The sequence below is a fragment of the Erigeron canadensis genome, chromosome 4 (assembly GCF_010389155.1).
Source record: "Erigeron canadensis isolate Cc75 chromosome 4, C_canadensis_v1, whole genome shotgun sequence".
Lineage (NCBI taxonomy): Eukaryota > Viridiplantae > Streptophyta > Magnoliopsida > Asterales > Asteraceae > Erigeron > Erigeron canadensis.
Window position 1 is genome coordinate 18,133,768 of NC_057764.1, and position 22,480 is coordinate 18,156,247.

Sequence of the window (22,480 nt, forward strand, 5' to 3'; positions counted from 1 at the left end):
GTGTATTATGTTGGTCATTTCAAACTGATATCGAGTATAGACATAGATAATTGAGCCTAAAATTTCCTGGTTTCTGTTCAGGAACCTGATATTGACTGGTAGATCAGTTGACTCGATTCTGTAACAGATCGTTTACTTCTACCTTTCTTTTGGTCTATCCTACCTGCTCAGTAGGCACCTTTGGTACTCAGCATGGACATCTGCAGTTTACCATCTTCTGCCATTTGTTTCAGAATATCGCACCTGTTTCACTACTTTTTCGAAGTTAACTTATTTGAACCTGGAATGCAAGTAGAAAGCAATCAAATATCAAATCCATGTTAGTTATATTGTATCAAAAGCAGGCTTAAAACACTTGATAAAAGTTGATATCATCCCAGAATATATACTTTAGAGCTTGGGCTTCCATCGCCTTCTCCATGAGTCAAACTCGGGACTTTATGTTTGTGGACGCGACTTGTCAGTTAGCGGCTTTAAAAAATTTAGAACACAAAACACCAAGAAAAAGAAAACATTACACCGACCCACCAATTAAGATATTTAAGGGGGAAAAAAACTATTCACTAATTTTTTTAGTTTTTATAGCACAACTAGCACCTCACTACATCATGAATCACTTGCAGCCTAGTATATCTAATCTGCCTAAGCCTACCACTAAATTTACAAAAGCCAATCTTCAAGCCAATGCAAATTACTCTACTTGTGAAACCTCACGGATATCTTTGATTGCTTCGTGCATTCGATTAATCACCATTTCCTTAACCTAAAAAGTAAACATTCTCCGTTAAGAAAATACTTGAAAACTCAAGACAACAAATCAAGATATATACCTGCAGCATTCTCCCTTTGGCTTTGTGGTTTAGCGGAAGTAAACGAAGTTCATCAGTCACTTTAACACACTCAGATGCACTTTCCGGTGAGATGAATTCCAAAACCACATTAACACATGACTACAAAAGTGAAAATTGTAGAATAACTCACATGCCTTAAAAACATACATTCGATAAGTAAAGATATTACACATTACCTTAATTTTCTTGGTCTGGTAAGGACAGCCAGCAGGAACGATAACAGCTTCGCCAACATCTTGCTCAAAGCTCCAAGGCTTCACATCTAGTCATCATTTTTTTGAAGTAAAAATAAATGTGACATTAATGATAGTCAAAAATGAAACTAGAACCTAAAACCTTGAAAGATGGATTCTTACCGAATTCCTCCTTGAGTCTCGTTTTATGATCATCATTTAGGTAGAAAACTTCATCAAATAGTGGATGAACAACCTGTAGGGCAATGAAAGGAAGTACATACTTGATACTTGAGTAACCCAAAAGATTGCAAACTATTAGGAATTCAGAATTATGAAATATAAAAGGACAGAAACTGTACCTTTTTGGGAGAGCCATAATGTCTAATAAGCTTATCAGAATACTTTGTAAGATACTCTACAAGTTTTGGAACGTCTTCTCTACGGAAAATATCCCAGTGAATCCCACTAGTATCATTAACCCTAGATAAATCTTCATCATCAGAATCTTCAATGCTTGAATCGTCAGATAGCAAACCCACTTCACCATTATCTGCAGTCTCCAACCTTAAAGTCAAATCGACTTCACCATTACATGTATCTATCGCCCTAGATGAATTAATAAAGAGTTCCTCAATATTGTTACGATTTTTAATCTTTGAAGACTTCATATGATCTTGTGAATTGTATTTATGCATCAAGATCTTGACTTCATTGAGCTTTCTCTCAGGTATAGGATGTTGGCTAGCATGAGCCAGAATATTAACCTGAATGTACAAGGAAAAGATCAACAAGTGATGATAGGAATTTTACCAAATCATATTACAATTTATGTAAATAGAAAAATACCACATCGTAAGCATGATACAATAATTTCTTCAACATATCTGTTGCCAGTAGGTTTTCCGCTCCACCATATGAGATGTCAATGTAAGAACCCAAGTTCAGGTTATGACTTTGATGAGGTGGATATGCTTCAAGATTGAGATAACCAGTCAACGGATTCATGTATTCTTGAACAGGCAGCCCTTGCATGACAGAAGTGTGGTTGTTCGGAAAGTGATCTTGCAAAAATCCCAAAGAGAACCGAAGTTTGTAATGTAAAAACTCTTTCCACACATTTTCATGTGTTATACCCCCGGAAAAAATCTGCTTTCTACTAAACTGAACCTCACACCAATCCAAAGCGCTTTTTGATGTTCCTGGTTCGGTATTGTACCGGGATTCAGCACTCTTTTTGAGGTACTCACACAGCAAGCAACCAAACTCCCAATTCAAATCAGGTTGACTTTGAAGCATTTCACGGATAATTATGGGTTGACCACTTCCCCAGTGCTTCATGAAATGTTCAAGATTCTTTCCCATAAATTCTTTCTTGGTTAAAAAATAAAGAACATCATTTTTAATCAAGTCCCCTGATTTTTCACTACCCAAATCACCATGTCCGTCACATAACAAGCAAGGGGAAGATTCAGATAACCTGAAAGGTTTCTTACGCTTATACTTATCAACTATTTCCTTTCCACTTGCTTCAAGATCATTAGTGAAATGAAATTGAGAAAAACAAGTTAGATTCAGGATGCCTGCCCCACAACCACCTAAGTTCTTTGGTGGGCATGTTATGCTACCATTTACATAAACTCTCCACGATATTTTTCTAGATTTTCTGCTTCTAACCATTTTCATGTTTTTAAAATACTCAAGACCCGAACGCAAGTATCCATCACGAAACTCTTGACAACAATGTATGCAGAGAATATATGAGCATTGGTCACAGCTTCTGTGAACATCTGGAATGCAAGCTTTGCAAAAACTATGGCACCATAAAAATAAATAGGTGTAAGCCATAAGACTATTTAAACCAGCATGATCATTTCAAGAATAATGAGTGATTAAAAATAGACCTGCATTCTTTCGGCTGCGGGTATGTTGCAACCGGAACCTGTAGTTCGTCATGACTAACTCCTGTCAACAAATTGAACCAATATGATTCTCCTTTTTCAAACTTCACCCAACATACAAGAAACATATTAAATTGGATTTAGTAATTATAGTAAGTTAGCAGATTAACAATGTATAAAGGTCTAACTTCTGATAAGGAAGTGTTTGCACATGAATCCAATTTCACCCATTTTGAGCCAAACTAAAAATATAAACATTGTGACCAAAACCTGTTTTTGACCCATTACATAACCTGTCACCACACCTCTGTTTACCACCTTTGAAGAGAAAAGATCGTCTACCTTTGTCTTTAACTTCAATATCAAGCTCGACCATCTTCTCTAGATTCATCTTCTCCATCACCGGAAGAAGCTCCCGGATCATGTGAAGTTGTTGGCTTTTGTCAAATTTCTTTTTAGGATCATATACAACAATATCCTGAAATATAGTTCATTACACAAAAGTAGACGGATTATCAGTATAAAGTTATACTAAACATGATATGGCATGTCCGTTTTTATGGCTCTGATACAAACCTGTGATTTGTCTCCTTTCTGTTTTCCTTTTGTACAAGTTCGGCAAGAGCAATCCCCTTGGCACACAGGACATTTTCTCATGATTGCCACCTTAGAATGAAACCTAAATCCATTCAAACAAGAAAATGTTAATAATCATCGACTAACTTTCAGTAAAAGATGTTAAATGAACTTCAAGAATCACAATGATGAAAAACTAGCAATAACTCCAATTTATCAATGGATTAATCTATAACCAGCCTAGGCTATGTGATGAAATCAGTGAAAAAGACAGCACGATCAGATATCAGTATAAGGGCTAGCAGTATCTTGGAATAGTAACTATAAGGGTAAAACAGACCTTCTCTCTATACATTCTTGACAAAAGTAATGCTTTTTGCAAGTTAAACACTTGACAAGAACAGGAAAGCTACTAATACTACACCAATGGCACTTCTTGGTGATCTTTGCGGATGCTTTTACATTCTCTTTTATACTTGGTAACATCTGTCATGGAAAAACAATAAGCACACTTAAACAAGACTAATTAACACAAAGGGAAACAACATAGTGACTATGTAAAGACGCATTTCACACCTGGGTCACGGGATTACGGGATTAGCATGCATTACAGAAACATGAAATTCAAATTAAGAAAACACCTCGGATTTTTAAAAACAAAAAAGACTATATTTTGTTGCAAAGAACCAATATAACAGAAGAATTGCAATGGATGGAAAACAGAGATTTGGATTCATGAGGCAGTTTTCTGAAATTATATCTAAAATAAATTTTATTCTGTTAAGGGGTCAATTGGGTTTAAAGTCCCACATGACATAAACAACTGGACTATTATTTTAACACATTAGTTTTATGTATTCACAATTCATATTTCTAAAATCTATAATAGAACCCCAAAAACAATGTAGGTAGGTCATCATTCTAAAACACTAAAACTCTACGCATTTGGACATGTTACTAATAATATTACCAAAAAACTTGCCCATTTTGACTGGTTACCAAACCCACCGAACACGTTTGGCCTTTCCTAAAAATGTTACCTGGTTTAACCATAGACCAACCTCGCCTAAGCCGTGTATGTCAAATATATGACAATCTCAAATAGCATCCTAGCCCTTGTACAATCCCAAGAAGGCCGAAGGAAGATTCATCTAAAAAATAATGACAATTACCCTTGGGGAAGGTCATCAACTTAGGGACAATATCTCTTGGTGCAACATTGGTAATACCCCCGGAAAAGGTTGTCGTCCCAAAGTAAGGGGAACGACCATCCTCCATCAGTACGGTAGGATTCCCAATCAAAGAATGGGCATGGAGCTTTAGCATTTGCTGCTTCAGCTTGGCATTATTGCCCTTGCTTTGCCACCTAGGCAACTTCGTTCAAACATAATAACAAAGATCTAATCCCTATTTGATCCATTTTCTCCTCGATATGCAGTTAAAACCCGATACAAGATAGATTTCCCTGTAGAGTACTAGAGTGATAATGATTAATCATGAAATAAACAGCAACCACGTGTGGTATGTTTATTCAGATTTCCTACGGTATGGAACTACAGATTCGACTTAAGTAGACAGGGTTAAAATCCATGTAATCATAAACATATTGGCTATGTAGTTCAAACTACTACCCAGCTCACTTCAAATATCCGATATGCCACAACAACTTACCCCATGACCAATTCACACTGCAGTATCTGGATCTGGTTGAACGTTCTTCTAACAAATTGGCCTTCTGGGGAGTGAAATCATCAAGCCCCAATTTTATATTTTTAGTTTATGTTAAAGAAAAATATTCATATACCTCACAGTTATCGACATATTTGATCTCCATGGGACTCAAATGCGAAAACTTTTGGTCAATGGATCACCTCAAATGCTGCCAGGTCAAAGACTTAAAGGCCCTTCGCCTTTGGAGAACCCAGCTTTAGCAATCATATCTCATAATTCCAAAATATATGAAGCAACAAAAAAAATGTTGATATGTCAACATGACCTGTTCAAAATATCCTAACACTGTACCCATTCCATCCCAAGAGATCTGCCCCAAAAAATTTACTGGTTTTGATCGGTTACCAGCCAACCAATTGGTTTAGGCCTCTCCTAAAAATGTTACCTACTTCGATCCGTGATCCAACCCACCTAACCATTAATGCCCACTACAAGCAAACTTGTATCGCGTTTAGAACTATGACCAATTACCTAAACCAGCAGACCTGTTTTTTGTTATCAATCATGATGTCTGGTTTTTGCCCCATTAGTCCACAAACTCAACCGGTTGAGGCTCTGTCACTCAAACAAAGACTATCGTGATCTACACAAGGGTTTTCATTGGTTTCCCTTCTTTTGTCCTAGTCGAGTTGTGAACCTAAACTTCAATTCTTGACGTTAACTATCGATAAACCCTAAACTTCTTTTTCCCTAAACTTACCCATTACCCAACTTACTTAACCCTTCTAACTTGCCCTAAAATAACCCACATTCCCCTAAGAAAACATAAAAAAAGGCAGCCCGCCATGGAAACGTAAATCGCGTAACACTATACTAAAAACAACATAACCATGTCCCCCACATACCAGGTATCATCAAAGCAATTAAAACAAACATAACCAATAACAATTATAATCAACAATATCAAACAAAGAAGAAAACAACAACCTTAATAGCAGCATTGAGTTTAGGCTCAACATTCTTGGACCGAATCGGCCTTTCGGGAACAACCAAAGTTTTAGAAGAATGAACCCCAACTTTAAAACCAGGTGAATTTATGTTTTTCTTCACATCAGCAGATTGTTGCTCAATCTCCATTGTACCAAATTTAAGATCCTTAACAACACAACCACCAACATCTTTGTTCTTTTTGTTTTTTGATTTTAAGGCTGCTGCTGCTGCTGCTGCTTCAATCTTTTGTTTTTTTTGGCGATGAATATGTGATTCACAATAAGATTTTCCATCAACGACTGGCTGTTTACATCTCCATTTTTTCCCATCTGTTCTTTTACACCTTCCTGTTTCTTCCATTTCTTTTGATTTTTAATTTTTATTATTGTTGATTTATATTAATTATTACAGTATAAAAAGTATCCGCATGTATCTATTCTTCAAGATTTGAAGAGAATTTATTGTTAACAATTTTGTGGGTTTATTGAAAGAGGGGATTTTGAGAGAGAGAGAACAGGAAGTGTACAGTGTTGGATTATGAGGGGTGTTGGTGGTGTATCTAACGTTGACTATTTGACTAATCGATTGATATTGAACTCAGCAGCATCCCTTTTCATTTTCCGGTAAAGATGTCCATATCACCGGCACAGTTAATTCATGGGCATGACGGGAGGTGGAAGTCCCACTACCTGATTTAAAGGAAACTAGTTAATGCTAGAGAAAATCCCCTTGCTCTACTTCATTGGCAAAGACTTCCCAATATGTCTTTCAAAGGTTTTGAATCCGTGGTCAACATTTGGCTGAAAGACATAAGGAACATTAAATGTCCAGTTGGGCTAAATCCCAAGGACAATTGATTGCTATTATTATTGTTATACTTATCTATATTAATAAAACTAACCATCTTTCTCCATCTAATATACCTATAATACCCTTAATGAAATAATTTACAGTATAGATCCCCCAACACTTAAAATAACGACAATATCACCTTTATCATCAACTACTTTTACATTCACCACCATCGTCGCCCCCATCACCGTCCCCACTGTCGTCCCCACTGTCGCCCGCACCACCGTCACCACCACCACCGTCATCACTATCCCACCACCGCCGCATTGTGCGGGCATAAGTCTAGTATTTTTTAAAGAAAATCTGAATCGCAATTGTGGAATGTCTATTATATTTTGTCTTTTAACATGTCGTGGTTATAGATTTATATAACCGAAAAAGAAAACATCTTTCTTTATAAGGAAAATCGGTAGTTAACCCACTTAATTGAGTTGATTTATTATCAGTAGTTAGCGTTATTTACAATTTGGTCCATGTCGTTTTTTTAAGGTGAATTTCGCTGCAAATTTTGTGTTACGGTTCGACAGCAAGAGATCTAGCATATGTTATCTTGTATAATATATACATCAAACAAAGTTGACTCGCATTTGATTGTTTCTTTGACACACTTTATCATTTGCTCCCAAAAAAAATATATCCCCCTCTCTTATAATTAAAGCATTCATCTCCCATATTAAAAATTCAACCCTTCCTTTTTATTTCTTCTAAATCAATCGGTCTATACATAAACAAGTAACCAACTATCTATTTAAAAAAGGGTTTCCTATTGACACCTTTTTTGTTTATTGACACCTTCAGAATGGGCGAGTTTTTGAAACAGAAATGCAAAAATCGCCCCATCTGGCCTGACACTTTAAGTCATCCCGTTGTCACTTTTACGTCACTTCAACCCGACATGTCATAGCTGAATAGGCAAAAAAAATCTAGCAGGAAGGGGCGAAAATTCGCCTTATCGGACACCAGACTTTTTCCCATGCTCCACCACCTTTGCGTCACTTTTAGCCCATACGGTCCATCACCTTTATGTCACTATTATCCAACAACACCAGGGCCCTCTTCTGCCATTCGACCATTTTCCTCTTTCTTTTCATTTGCCCTATTTATGCATGAACGAGCAACATTTGTTTCCATCAATAGCAAACCTTTCAAAACTTATTTATTTCCATATCAGGTACGTATATGTTAACTTTTCATATCTATTCTATTGATTTATATACATACATACGTATGTAATGTTGTATATTTTAGATGGATATTTCTGACAGTAACAACTCAAATGTGGGTGGTAATTTTGACTACGACGCTACTCCATTTTATACCGATGAGATTACCTTAATTATTTGGTTATTTATTAAAAAAGTTGAAATTTATATTTTCTATTACACTAGTGGTTCAACTCAGTTGAAGCATTGACGGATTAGACGCAAGCAACACCAATGTCGCTAGGTTATGTTGAGTTGTTGACTAATGTTAACGGGGAAAAAAGTTACTTAGGAGTAAGAATAAGATATCCTTCTAGATCTATACTTTAGGTCAGAATGTGTAAAACTTGAAAAGGGCAACGTTCGCCCCTTCTACCAAAGTCCAAACGGTCAAAAACACAATAATGATGTTAACTGATGTTGATAGGTGAAAGCGGAAAGGACGAACTTTCTTGGTCAGATAGGCCGAAATTCGCTCCTTTTGGGGTATGGTGTCAATATTACACCCTCTTTAAAAATCAACATAAATATTTCATCAAACTGAAAGTTTTAGTTTTGCCTCATAAATATGTCATTACGGTCCCACCAAACTATTGTCATAACTAGACAATTCCTTAACGACGCTCCACCTGTCGTTGGGAAAAGAAACAAGCTAATACAACCACTGATATGTCGACGTTTAAGAAATAAGAAAGAAACTACCACCGCCATACATCTGGGTTCTCGAAACTTTGTTCACCGCCATAAATTCGGTTCTCGATTAACTATGATGTTCTTGTATTTCTTTTTATGTAGTTATAGATATAGATAGGGATTTTAGGTTTTGTGTGTGAGAAAAAAAAAGTTAGTAAGGTGGAAATAAAAGTGTTAATGACGATGTGTTCTTTTAGAATTGTTATAGAATGTGTTTAGGAATAAAAAGGGTTGTTGAGACAAGGTACAAGACAAAAATAAATGCATGTTTGCCACATGACTCCATTCAAAACGGACGTTATAAGTTAGGATCAAAATGGAGGTTCAAAAAGTTAGACCAATATTGTAATAAATGAAACTTAGAAGTATGAAACCTACAAGTAACGATCGACAACAGAAATGAAAATTGTAATTAAGTCAGTTAGTTATCATATATTTTACAATAGTTTTTTTTATTATTTTTTTCATATTGCAAATATTTTTAACTAGGTTTTTATTCCCGGGCGTTGCCCCAGGACTCTGAGAGACATTACGTAACATTTACACATGTTGCAAAAGTTTTATAAAATGAAACTTGCGTGATAAAAGTTAAAAAGTGAAAAGTTATGTGGTAAAAAGTAAAAAAAAATAAAACTTTAATGGTTGAAGTTGAAATCTTGAAAAATCTAACAATTTGTGGTGAAAAATAAGAAAAATGAAACTTTCGTGGCCAAAGCTACAAAATTGAAAGTTATGTCGCGAAAACTCAAAGTTATATGGTAAAAAGTAAACAAAATAAATCTTTGGTGACCCAATTTGAAATACTTCAAGCTATATGGTAAAAGATTTAAAAAAATAAAACTTCGTTGACAAAAGTTAGAGCTCTAAAAGCGGTTTGGTAAAAAGTAAAGAAAATGAAACATTCGTGTCAAAAGTTAGAAAAGACAGAGTATAAAGAATTGTAAGTTATGTGGCGCAAACAAAATAAAATGAACCATTCGTGAAAAAAATTTAAATAACCAAAAGTTATGTGGTAGAAATTGTTGACAAAAGTTAAAACGAACAAAAGTTATGGGCAGAAAAGTAAGGGAAAGTAACACTCGTGGTAAAAGTTAGAAAAATAAAAGTATAAAAGGTAAATAAAACAAAACTTTCATGTGAAAAGTAGAAGAAACGAAAGTGATGTGGCAAAAAGTAAAAGGGTGAACACTTTAGTAAATTTATGTGATAAAAATTAAAGAAATGAAACTTTCGTGGCAAAAGTTAGAAAAACGAAAGTTTAAAAAGTAAATAAAACAACAATCTCGTGCCAGAAGTAAAAGAAATAAAAGTTATGTGACAAAAAGTAAAAGGTTAAAAGGTCATGTGATAAAAAGTAAAGAGAATGATAATTTCGTGGCAAAAGTTAGAAAAACGAAGATATAAGAAGTAGATATAAGGACCAAATGTGAACAAAACTTGTGACAAAAAGTAAAAGGTTAAAAGTTTATGTGATAAAAAGTAAAAAGAATGATAATTTCATGGCATAAGTTAGAAAAATAAAGGTATAAAAAGTTAATATAAGGACCAAATGTGAACAAAACTAAAGTTTATGGGACAAAACAAAATATTTCTAAAGTTTTGTGGTAGTTAGGTAAAATATAAAAAAGTTTGTAGTTTTCACAACTTTAATTGTTATATATAAATAATATTATTTTGAAGATGAATTGCCCAATAGGCTATTTGGGCTAAGTGATTGCTTAAAGTGCTTAAAAGCCCTTAAATAGCTTGTACCTCAAATTTTAACTTGTTTTAGTTTGGATAGACATGCATTGGTTTTCTTTAATGAAATTAAAGTTTTAGAATTAAAAGAAATGAAAGACATGGCATAAAATTTATGCCAAAAAAACCCCTAGTCAAAATTTACCGTAGTCAAAATTTGTCAAAAACATAAAGAATTCTTATTATAAAAGAAATCATGTAAATTAAACAATATGATTTGTTGGATTGGATTAGTCACATACTGACATTTTCCAATAATACGATAAACCCTTGTCGATTGACAAAGGGTTGTGGTTTACCTTGCCAAAGTTTGATGTCAAGACCCAGTAATATCGATCACCCCTCACATGCTCATAAACTTTAATCACAAACCTATAATTAGTACATATATACATTTAAGGGGGGCCTTAGGAACTGTAAAGCAAGCAAGCATATTGTTGCGCAGCAGCTTGCCAGCCTGCTTATTTTTATTATTATTTTTTTTTTCTATATTTATTTTTTAATTATCATGACTAAGAGACTACTTTCTATTCTCTGTGTGATATTTTTTTTGTTTTATGCTACGCATTTGTAATGTACTTATATCTTTACACATATGTCCCTGATCTTATGCAAATTGCAAGTTTTATGTATCGTTATGTTTTCTGGGGCAACGCCCGGGTTAAAAACTAGTTAAATATATTTGCATTCATTGGAACAATAATGAAAGATACTTCGAAATGCAAGTAAAAAAAGGAGTCAAACAAAAACTATAAGAAAGGAGAGAGTGGTCATCGGATAGGGGATAGGCTTGGGGTGTACACCGCGTCACCTATTTGTCTTCAATCGAGTACATAGATTTGGGTAAGGAATCGACTTTGTAAATCGACGACCAATTCTCTCTCTGTCTTTTTATTTGGGTTCAGTCTCTCTATCTCTTGTTTTATCTTTTTCTGATTTGGATATTAGGGTATTATTTTTACACTTTTGGATAGTTTGGATATAAATTTGTGTAGTTTTGACATGAATGATTCTAATTAGATAAAAATGACATGGTAAATCTGGATACTTTGGGTTCATTGTCCACACTCCTTCCCCTAAGAACCTACAAAATGGCATTCGAACTCAAACCAAAACAAATAACAGATCCTCAGCTAATTCAACGACAGTGTAATAATCATGATCATGTGTAGACTTTAGAGTAGCAGCCAGCTAATGAAACTCACCCAAACCGTCTAAACACTTACTGGGACAGTCCATATAATCAAGCGGTGTATCACATTATCGCTTTAAAATATTTGTTATCAAAATATTTAACAAATCTAATATCATAACGGATAACAAAATTTTTTCACTTCTGTTTGTTTTTTTAACCACTAAATGACTGAATTAATAGAGTGTGGATAAATAATGTTTATATGAATTAAGTCAGTATAGTTATTTTTATTTATTAAGTAAAAACAAACAATTTGGATGAGTTTTTCTTATTAAGTCATGACTTTTTATTAACACACTAAACAAACACCACCTCATTTTGATATGATCGCATTAAGTTGTAGAAAATCCTTTTAGTTTCATTTGTAGTATGATTTCTACAACTAAACAAAGCCATGTCTTTCCTTTTATAGTCCATGTAATGTAGCTTTTCTTGTTATTATGTTGGTATGTGATCACGTTATATAAACGCATGTCTGAAAGTTATTTAAGCTTACGGGGTCACACAAAATGACACGTAAACTCTATGTTATTAATTAGTATATTAAATTAATATATTAATTAATATGATCACGAAATAATTAATAAACGATCGTTTAAAGTTAAATAAACGTTTATTAATTAAATACTTTGAAAAGAGAAGGACTTAAGTGAAAATTAGGAATTAAAGAAACTTCCTAATTATCACTTAAAGGGGCCGGTTTTGAAAGGCTTAGGAAAGCCTTGACTAAACTTATCCATCAAGTTCTAAACCCTAATAATTATCCCTATATATATATATATATTATATATTTAGGGGTCAAGGTTATATATATATATATAGGGGTCAAGGTTTAAAAGTTTTGTGTTACAATTAGAATTGTAAATTAAAGTAATCTTCTTGTATTAATTATTACATTGTTGAAGTCCTCAAAGAAAAGGATTTAATCCCTTTTCTTTATTCGAAGTGGTCGACTACATCAAAAGAAAAAGAGTTTTGGTTTCTAGTTTTTAGTTCGACATAACGGATAACAAATCTAATATCATAACGGATAACAAAGTTTTTTCACTACATCATAAGAAAAAGAGTTTTGGTTTCTAAAGGGGAAGTTTAGTTTTTTTTTTTTATCAAAAGTTTTCCATTCATTTTTGAGGTGATTAAGAAGTAAAACTTCTCTTCCTTCTCCTCTCCTCTCCTTTCTTTTCTTAAGTTTACTAAACAATACAGTGTAAGGGAATAAACACGTTTTACTTTAAACCCTAACTAATAATAAATATATTATTATTAATATTATTGGAAGCTTACGCTAAAAGATACACGTTTCGATTCCTTCTTTAATTAACGAGCATAGTGCCCGCGTGTTGCGGCGGTTAGAAGGTGATGACAATATTAAAGGGAGGCGGTGGTGGAGATCGAGGGAGGCGGTGGAGAAGGAGGGCAACGACGGAGGGTGATAAAGTCCTATGAGAGTGTGTAATGATTAGAAAGAATGAGGGAAAAGATAGTATATAAAGGTTTTATATTTAAATAGGGATATTTTGGGAGGAAAAAAAGTGCTGAATTTTAATAAATCCAATACTCTTTATAAGGGAGTATAGAAGTATAGATATGATTGCATATACGTTTATTTCTGCTGCGTACCCGTGATTTGTTATATGTTTATGTGCTCATATTTTAACATATTATACATACATTTCATATGATTTGCGGATTTGGTATAAACTAGATAACTTTTACTTAATATATCTCCGTAGATATGAAAAGTACATACAATACAACTTTATATATACAAAGAAAAGAAGATGTTGTCCCAAAAACAAAAAAAACTAGTTGTCAGTTTTGACATATATGTCGTAAAATATGACATATTTACTTATTAAGTAGACTATTTCATATGAAAATTAACCTTACCATTTGCATCCTCATCCACAATTCTCAAGACTTCACAAGGAGGAACATGCCAAACTTGAGGCTGTATTAACTCATGTCCCATTTTCGCGAATTTATCTGCAAGTCTATTCCCTTGTCTATGAACATGGGTCACATAACAGTTACGAAACTCTGGTAGAATTAGATTAATAGAAGTAATGCGCTTTTGAAGTTCAGGACATTTGACATTCCTTTTATGTGCTATTATGTCCATCAAAGTCTTGTAATCTCCTTCAAGCCATAAATCAGTGTAACCATTTTCAAGAACCAACTCAAGGCCTCTTTGAAGCGCTGCAACTTCAGCTATAGTACTTGTTGCATCACCGATGGGTTCAGCATATCCTAACAGGAACTCTGCATTGTGATCCCTCACAACTCCTCCTATGCTTGCTTTACCCGTCTCCAATTTACATGATCCGTCAAAGTTTAGTTTTGTCCATCCAATTTCGGGTTTCTTCCATAAAACGTTAGCTGGTTCTTTATGACACTTCCTAAGAAAAACTCGAAACGGGCTTTGTGCTAATTTGTAACTTCTAAATATGCCAAATATTATCGACATAGATTTACAATTTAAGATATACTTCTTTTTTGGAATGCAGATAAATGTAATGAATTTACAGAAATATAGCCATATATACAACATACATTTTATAACACAAATGTGTAATTGGTAAAAGATTTTGAATAAAAATCTATGAAAATTAGCATGATCTTGATGAACATAATGAATCTCTAGGAAAGTTTGTATTTGGGGTTTTGCGAACTTGGACAAGAAAGGAAGATTCTGAATCATATCATCAAGTTAGCATCTTATTATTATAAACAATCGAAATAAAAAACTGGATTTATGATCCATGTTGTTTTAGGAGTTTTGAAAAGATTTTGTTTAGAAGATATAGGAGGGAGATCTATAATGACAAAGAGGGGTCAATCTTTATCTACAAATGGTGACCTTAAAGATATTAACCGCCACAATTAACTGCCTTCATTCGTTTTAAATTTTGAATATAAAACATACATGTACATCATGATGTACATAACTTACACACTTGAGTACATGTGTACACTTCCTTAATATAGGTTGTAATTAGCCATATAAACAAATATGTGCATATGTTGATATATGTAAACATACGCGAGTACGTGAAACCGGTTACGTTGAGGTAAAGGGCGGCATTTACATATTGTCAACAACTGCGTGCGCTGTTCCTAAAAGCTTCCATTACCAATAAGCCATAACCAGTCGAGGGCCGCCCCCAAAAATATGCCTCCCAACAAGAAAAACACAAGCAAATTTCCAAGTGCATTTTGCTCCGGACCCTGAAAGTTTACATTACTTATATGATTTCTAACATGACATGATTAAGCACTAAATTCCTTAAACATAATGTGATATAAAGTTACCTTATAACCCTTGGGCGCAGCCATGAGAACGCATACGGCAAGGTATCCATTAGTTAATCCCAAAATGGATACTAGCATAATCATCCATCCTTGATCGGCATATTTTGCAGCAAAACTAAATGCTGGCACAAGCAAGAAACGCAACATGACTATGGCCAACAGCCCCTTTCGTGATTCTAACTTGAGGCATTGTATTAGAGGGATATATCTTGATATCAAGTCCCAAATGTTGAATGTGGCTACTAAAACAAGCGGATACCTACAGAATCGTTAGCTTGTTAACTTTTTTTTTTTATATATAATTGGTTTACAATCCCGGACTACAAAAAAGAGCATTTTACCATGAACCCAACTGGTGCTCTCCAGTATTTTCGTATAAAAACCCTGGGAATATTGACAAAGTCAGGACAAATATCAAGAACAAATCTAATGCGTAATCCATGTTTTGAAATAGAAGTTCTTTGTTGCTCAGCCTTTGTAAATTTTCGACATAACCATCAACCTAAACAGATCCCATAACTTCATTAAAAACTATGAACTACTGTATATCAATTAAATGTCAGTAATGAAATTCCAGGAAAAATTAGGTTACAAACTAGTTTTTGGGTCAGATCGGTTTGAATTCCAGCAGCAGAAAGATCTGATGAAACAGTCAATGAACCTTCAAGGGCTGCTTTACTACGGTAGTACTTCACGATTGGTAACTTCGCAAAGACGAATGCATAGAGAAAGATGCAGAAAAACTCAAAGAATGTAGAGATTGAGAGGAATAACACTGCAATAAATTACCATATTCAGAAATGCACGTTTGTTAGTTGAATCCAAACAGATTAATGTAATGAGGATTTTTACATGCTCCTCTGCGAAGACCATCATCAATATCGTTGAAAACTGCTTTTGTGACTAGTCTCAAGGCAGAAGTTAGAGCTCCTGCTGCAGCCATACCGGCCAAGAAGGACTAGACAAAGAGATTATGATCATAAAAATGGTGTAATGAAGTTCTCCATGATGATGTTTTCGGGGCTTCAAAACAATTTTAAGTCAAAAAAGGAATGTTAGTTGATAGCCTACTTGGATGAATTCCGGGCACATGAGAGCCAAATCACCAAGCATCCCACCTTGAATTAGGGCATCTGCAAACCCAAAAGCAGCAACAATCGAACATATACCCATATAAGACCCAATGCTACCCTTCCCAGATGTACCTAAATCCACCTGTAATATACATACATATATGAACTAAAGTTGGCAATTGATATGTTTTTATTATATTGTACTAGGAAAACCAAAGATGACACCCACAATGCAATCAAACTGTGTCCATTTCAATTCCGTTACATATGAATGGGTCGATTTGGGCCGATTTCTTTTCTTGAATGGGCCAAATAGAAAAAGGTGAAAACTAGAACGGGTTGTAAGTTGCAGGGCTATTAAGTACAACCTCCTATATCGTTTGTGTGAACAACATCGTTTTACTAATCACTGATTAATATGAGATCCAGAGAAAATAGAGAAAAAGTATTTAATCAACTCTACCGACTTCAACGCATACCAACTATAAATTCTTTCAACCCATCCAAATTTAACCCTTACCCAACCCATCCATTGTGCCACCCACAGCTAATTAATAAGGTTCTATTTCCGAAAATTATTTTAATACAAACCAAAATGAGGGCCAGAGTCCCGGCGAAGAATATGATGTATCCAACAATGTTACGTCTCCTGGTATCGATCTTTGATTCATTATATGCAGCAAATGCCATTGTTCCAAAAGCAAAAGGCTGATAGACAAGGGTAAGTACCCTAGAAGGATGGTAGTCCTTCCAAAGTAAAGGGCCAAAAAGAAAGATAAATTTCATCAATTAAACTAGATTGAAATAAAAGTCAAAATGTACAGACTTTTCTTTTTCTATCGCATCTGTAGGTGTATCTCTACTCCTGGGTGGACGTATGACTGTCTATATCCGACTATCCCACCCTAAACCCCACCTATTACGGATTGAGTATTTTTATTGTCATTGGTTCAGGAAACTCACCGGAAATACGTCATAGTAGTAATCTTCTATTGAAGTAAGACTGTTCCAAGAAATAAGGGATCCAATTCCAAGAATCCAACATATCACATTTGCACCAAACTTTCCCTGCATATAAATGCAAGATCAAGACCACTATACTATAAAGACCCGAGCCCACGAACACAAGGGCTGCAAGCCGGTCACTCTTTTTCTTTCAACTCAACAAAACATGGTTATAATAAAAATGAGATACCTCGAGCCTTATTGAAGTTTGACTTGAATCACCAACAGCCATGATGCTTTCCTAATACTCGTATTAGATTTTTTTAAAACCTTCGGAAGAATTCTTGGTTTGATTAGTTGTGTACAATGCAAAAAATGATATATTGATCAGATATGCAAAAAATATCTATTTGATTATTACTTTCACCTCTAATTATTATTAAGTTCGGCCGCTTGGCTTACATACATACATACATACATACATACATACATACATACATACATACAGATAGAAACAAAACCATAAAAAAATGTTTATACTATAAAATGGATTCTTGTTTCTAAAATAAAAGATGTTCATTTTTGAATGATGAAATTGACGTTCATAGTAAAAAGATCAAAATCAGTTACTACCAGACTCAATTACGTAAATAACATAAAGTACAGCATCGTCTTTTTTACTTTTGTATGGTCAACTCAGTTATTCTCCAAACAAGATTAATATAGACTCTAACTAAAACTTAAAATCAAACTAGCTCCAAGCATTTAGTTATTTTGAACTTAAATTTAGATAATCTAAGTTACTAAAAATATATATAAATGAATTCCATTGAAGTTTTTGCTTTTGAAAACCCAGTCATTTTGACCAACCATTGAGCACCACATATTATGCTATTGAGAATAATTTAAGTTATAAAAATAACATCTTTTATTAAATTAGAAATTCAGAAAAAAAAAAACAGCTAAATTTTAAATAAATGCAAGAGCATGAAGTTACCTATTTCAATTCTATGGTAGTTACTTTGGTATCTGCTGTGAAGTTTTTGGATTTAAAGCTACAAAATGTCCGAACGATCTCCTTTTAACTGTGTGGGTTGACTAGATTTAGTTGTAATTGCATAGTTATGAGTACTAAAATGTTGCATTTTTCAAATCTACAAGCAACCTTAAATTACTTTAATTATTAAATACAAGCAATTCACTGTAGGGACTCTTCACTGTATTCTATTATAGAGTTAATTGCACAAAACATCCATGTGAGTTTACACAAATTTGTGGTTTATATTCTTGTAAGTTTTTTTCAAGTTTTTCATCCCTGTTTCAAATATTATTAGCAAAGTATATCATTTTCATTAACACCATTAGTTTCTTTCCATTAACATGTTGCACATGCCTTACATGTGAGGGCTTTTTCGTCTTTTGTTAAAACGTGTGTTTCAGTTTTTTCATCCCTGTTTCAAATATTATTAGCAAAGTATATCATTTTCATTAACACCATTAGTTTCTTTCCATTAACATGTTGCACATGCCCCACATGTGAGGGCTTTTTCGTCTTTTGTAAAAACGTGTGTCATAAAAAAACTGTCTAAACTTGTAAAATCTGAAGGGTTTATGATACATAATTATTAGTGTCATTAAAAAAATATAGTTTAACACGAAATACACTTTCTTTGCATGTCATCCCTGAATGTCGTCTTATTATAATGTTTCCCGTATTGACAAAAGCTTCCGCTTGACAAAACCCCACCAAAAAAACCTAAGTACTAATAACCAAAAAAAAACCATTCAATCGATCGATCGATTACCACCAAGTTACAACATCGAAGCCCCGAAAATCTGCTCCAAAATCGATTGATTGAAGGTTCGAATTCCGCTCCTCAAAATCTACACAAATTTACACAAATTCCGCTCCTCAAAAAAACCCTAAATCTACACAAATTCCGCTCCCCAAAATCGATCGATTGAAGGTTCAAATTTTGCTCCAATCGATAATGATGATTGGAAGGGTTTCTTCGAGATTTCATTTCAGTAAATTCTCTTTTTTTTATTTAAGTTTGTTACTAAATTTAGATGCAATTTAGTTTGATTTCAATTGCCTGACTCTCTAAATCTGATTATAACTGATTATATATATATGTATATCCTGCTCGTAGTGGAAGTGTATGATATGAAACTGAAGAATTAAGTTGTACAGGAACTGAAATTTGGGAGTGAATTTTTGGATTTAGGCATTGTGTGATTATTATATGGATATGAATAGTGCACATTTGATCAATCTTAATTGTAAGTGCTCTGTTTCTTGGATGGATGAATCGAGATCTGGTTCTTCTTGTGCTTGGAAATGATAATGTAGGCCTAGTTTGTAAGTTTTAGATGACATTTGTAATGTACTTCATTCATGCAATCCATGTGTAATATACTACTAATATGTGTCAAATTTCATAACGTGGTAATAAAGGCCCGTTTCATTGTATGATGTCTGCCTGTTACATGTTTAAGGATCATGTATTAGCTGCTAATAGGGTATTATAAAAGCGTGTCATAAATTTATGATGCGTTAAATGTGTGTCATAAAGATTTATGACGGCTCGATTTATGGCATCAAAAAGCGTGTCATCTCACCCATTTTATGATACTAAATCGATGTCATTAAAGGTGTTTTTTCTAGTAGTGTATGCAACTTGGTGTGCAAACTACATGGACGTTTTATGCAAATAACTTCTTTATCTTTTTTTTTTTCTTTCATTTTTATTTTTTTTTAGGAATATGACTTATGAATAATGGGGATATGGTTCATTACTTGAAATCGACATTTTACGAAACTTTTAATAACATAAATATTTAGCCATTGTTAATTATAACCACATGTAATAATCTCTTTTTTAATCATATGCTCTAAAAACCATAATAAACCATTTTTGTTGTAGCTAAAAATCTAAATAAATCATATATCAATGCCATCACAAACTCTGCAAATCTTCCTTCCTTACGTGAAATAACCATAATAAACCATTTTTGTTGTAGAAATAACCATATTATAGTTCGTTTAATTTGTAAAAATTTGGTGAGTTATAAATGAAAAAGTGTTGGATGGTTGGTTTTAAATCTAAAAAACGAAAGCAAGGTTGAGAAATGTTTTTGGTTTTTAGAACATATGATTATAAAAGATATTATTATATGTGGATGTAACTAACAATGATTAAAGAGGTGCCTGGTTCATATGAAGGAATGGGAAAAGGGAAAGGGAAAAAGAATATAATAGAATGTTAAGGAATACCATCAATGCATTAAAATTGCTTGGTTATATTCGGTAATAGAACTCTGTATAGAACCATAAATATGAATAAAATATAAAGAAAATATTATGCGTGCTTGATTGAAGAAGGTTTCTTCATCTGTAGCTTTTCAAAAAATGTGAATAACAATTATCAGTATTACTTTTCTATCATATATATCACACCCACTATCACATATCTCTCCTTTCTCTCTCTGATAATAATACATAAAAATAAGGTCCTGCATCTTCATAATCTTCATATTTTTATTGTATCTTCATATGTACAATGGGTAGATAATAGTAATAGTATTATCGATGATGTATTTTCCGGTGGTGGCTTGATGATGACGATGATGGCTTGACCAAAGGTTGTGGTGGCGGCTGGAGGTGTTTCCGGTGGGTGGCAGTGGCGGCTGAGGTATTTCCAGTGGGTGGTGGGGCTGGAGGTATTCCGGTGGGAGGTGGCGGGAGAACTTTTAGGGTGATGGAGAGGTGATGTCAGACAGCTGTCGGAGGTGTTGGGTGGTAATGGTGGTTCCCAACCGGTCAGAGAAGAGAGAAGAAAGGTAGAAGAAGAATTTTGTAAGGATTGATTACCTTACCCCTCAATTTATTGGGTAATAGTCCATTACCCATTACTAAGCATTGAATACCTTTTTTTTGTACAACCAGACATGTTTATTCATTGTCTTTCCCATTCCCCACCCCTAAAACCCCCCACCAGGCACCCCCTAAATATATATGTTATTAAAAGTTTTGTATAATATCGATGTCATGTAATGAACTTTTACATCTCGGTTATTGGACGTCCCCGACTAATCAAAAATTTAGAAGTGACAGATTATATGATTGTCACATATACTCAAGTACACTGAATAATTGTAATATGAAAGTTAATTATATATTATTGGCATATACGTGATCTTTAAATAACATAGACATTTAATCATAGTTAGTTACATTTACAAGGTAATAATCCTTTAAATAAAGTAAAAAAATAGCAAAAAGAAAAAAGATTATTAAAGAAGTTATTTGCATAAAACGCCCATGTGGTTTGCACTCCAAGTTGCATAAAACGTCCCCGTGATAAAGCAAAAGACAAAAAAGACCTCACATGTGGGGCACGTGCAACATGTTCACGGAAAGAAACTAATGGTGTTAATGAAAAGGAAGTAATTTGCTAATAATACTTGAAACAAGGATGAAAAACACTAAAAAAAACTTGCAGGGATGTAAACCATGAATTTATGTAAACCACAGGGTTATGTGATTAACTCTTTATTCTATTTCATCGTTTTATTTTTGGATATAATCTGGAAGTGATATTCATATGTTGACATTTTCGAACATATACTAATGATGATAATGACATTCCTATATTTATGTTCTTGCAGGTCTTTCTTATTATTATTATTTTTTCTCTTTTTCACCTATATCTTATTGAAGTCCCTCTAAATTAGAAAATTAGGTAAAGTTAGAGACATATTACAAAAATCAAAGATTAAGATTCAAATTGATTTTTGAATCTTAATCTTTAATTTTCTTTAACTTTACCCCTCATAACTTGAAAGGATACACCAATAGAGATATATACACATGACTTGAAATCCATATATTGAAGAATTTTTTCCGGTTCTCCTGTTGAAATACAACTTAGAAAGTTTTATGCAGGTTTTAAAAAGTTAAGTAATAAGATGCATCTACATTCAATTATAGGTGCATCATAATAAGTTGCATTTACGAGAGGGTACTCACACAATGCGGCGGGACGGATGATGGTGATATTAATGGTGTGGTTATTAATGCAAAGATAGTTGACGTAAAAGGATAACATAGTTAATGAAAAGAGACACTTGTGAAATATGCGATATCTATGAAGATGTTTGATTTTATGTAAGGTGTTTTAGGGTTTAGGATACATGTGTTAAAAGGTTAGTGGTAATAAAGATAATTCAAAAGCTGAATTGTTAAAAGGAAAAAAAAGGTTTTTCACTTTATTAGATAGTATAGATTATAGGTGCATTTAGAG

General features: G+C 33.7%; 2 protein-coding genes and 1 long non-coding RNA gene across 5 annotated transcripts; 1 reads left to right on the forward strand and 2 right to left on the reverse strand.

Moving 5' to 3' along the window:
• Positions 1-505: 505 nt before the first annotated feature.
• LOC122595845 (lysine-specific demethylase JMJ25-like) lies at positions 506-6,651 on the reverse strand. The gene is made up of 11 exons (XM_043768302.1): positions 6,160-6,651; positions 3,842-3,987; positions 3,502-3,604; positions 3,268-3,403; positions 2,929-2,989; positions 1,874-2,837; positions 1,387-1,791; positions 1,208-1,280; positions 1,028-1,113; positions 831-950; positions 506-763 (listed from the first exon to the last, which is right to left on the reverse strand). The coding sequence occupies exons 1-11, from the start codon at positions 6,520-6,522 to the stop codon at positions 692-694; spliced, it is 2,529 nt and encodes an 842-aa protein (XP_043624237.1). The 5' UTR covers positions 6,523-6,651; the 3' UTR covers positions 506-691.
• Positions 6,652-14,740: 8,089 nt separating this feature from the next.
• On the reverse strand, positions 14,741-18,271 carry LOC122596196 (equilibrative nucleotide transporter 3-like). 3 transcript variants are annotated; one of them, XM_043768731.1, is made up of 10 exons: positions 18,172-18,271; positions 17,425-17,504; positions 17,193-17,297; positions 16,821-16,976; positions 16,228-16,371; positions 16,009-16,114; positions 15,753-15,931; positions 15,498-15,658; positions 15,157-15,415; positions 14,741-15,072 (listed from the first exon to the last, which is right to left on the reverse strand). In XM_043768731.1, the coding sequence occupies exons 2-10, from the start codon at positions 17,464-17,466 to the stop codon at positions 14,962-14,964; spliced, it is 1,263 nt and encodes a 420-aa protein (XP_043624666.1). In that variant the 5' UTR covers positions 17,467-17,504; positions 18,172-18,271; the 3' UTR covers positions 14,741-14,961. The 3 variants fall into 3 exon arrangements, with proteins under 3 accessions (XP_043624666.1, XP_043624665.1, XP_043624667.1); XM_043768730.1 differs by lacking the exon at positions 18,172-18,271 and having other exon boundaries at positions 17,425-17,596; XM_043768732.1 differs by lacking the exons at positions 16,821-16,976; positions 18,172-18,271 and having other exon boundaries at positions 17,425-17,594.
• Positions 18,272-18,921: 650 nt separating this feature from the next.
• Positions 18,922-19,616, forward strand: LOC122594966. Its single transcript, XR_006323168.1, has 2 exons — positions 18,922-19,202; positions 19,328-19,616. It is a non-coding gene; the product is annotated as an uncharacterized LOC122594966 (long non-coding RNA).
• The last annotated feature ends 2,864 nt before the right edge of the window (positions 19,617-22,480 follow it).

Coding starts and splice junctions, on each gene's coding strand:
- LOC122595845 (XM_043768302.1), bottom strand. CDS start 6,522: ATGGAAGAAACAGGAAGGTGTAAAAGAACAGATGGGAAAAAATGGAGA. Junction 3,988..6,159: donor AACTCAATGCTGCTATTAAG/GTTGTTGTTTTC, acceptor TTTCCATGACAG/ATGTTACCAAGTATAAAAGA. Junction 1,281..1,386: donor ATTATGGCTCTCCCAAAAAG/GTACAGTTTCTG, acceptor ATTGCCCTACAG/GTTGTTCATCCACTATTTGA.
- LOC122596196 (XM_043768731.1), bottom strand. CDS start 17,466: ATGGCTGTTGGTGATTCAAGTCAAACTTCAATAAGGCTCGAG. Junction 16,977..17,192: donor ACTACTATGACGTATTTCCG/GTGAGTTTCCTG, acceptor TTACTTTGGAAG/GACTACCATCCTTCTAGGGT. Junction 15,932..16,008: donor TGGTCTTCGCAGAGGAGCAT/GTAAAAATCCTC, acceptor AATTTATTGCAG/TGTTATTCCTCTCAATCTCT.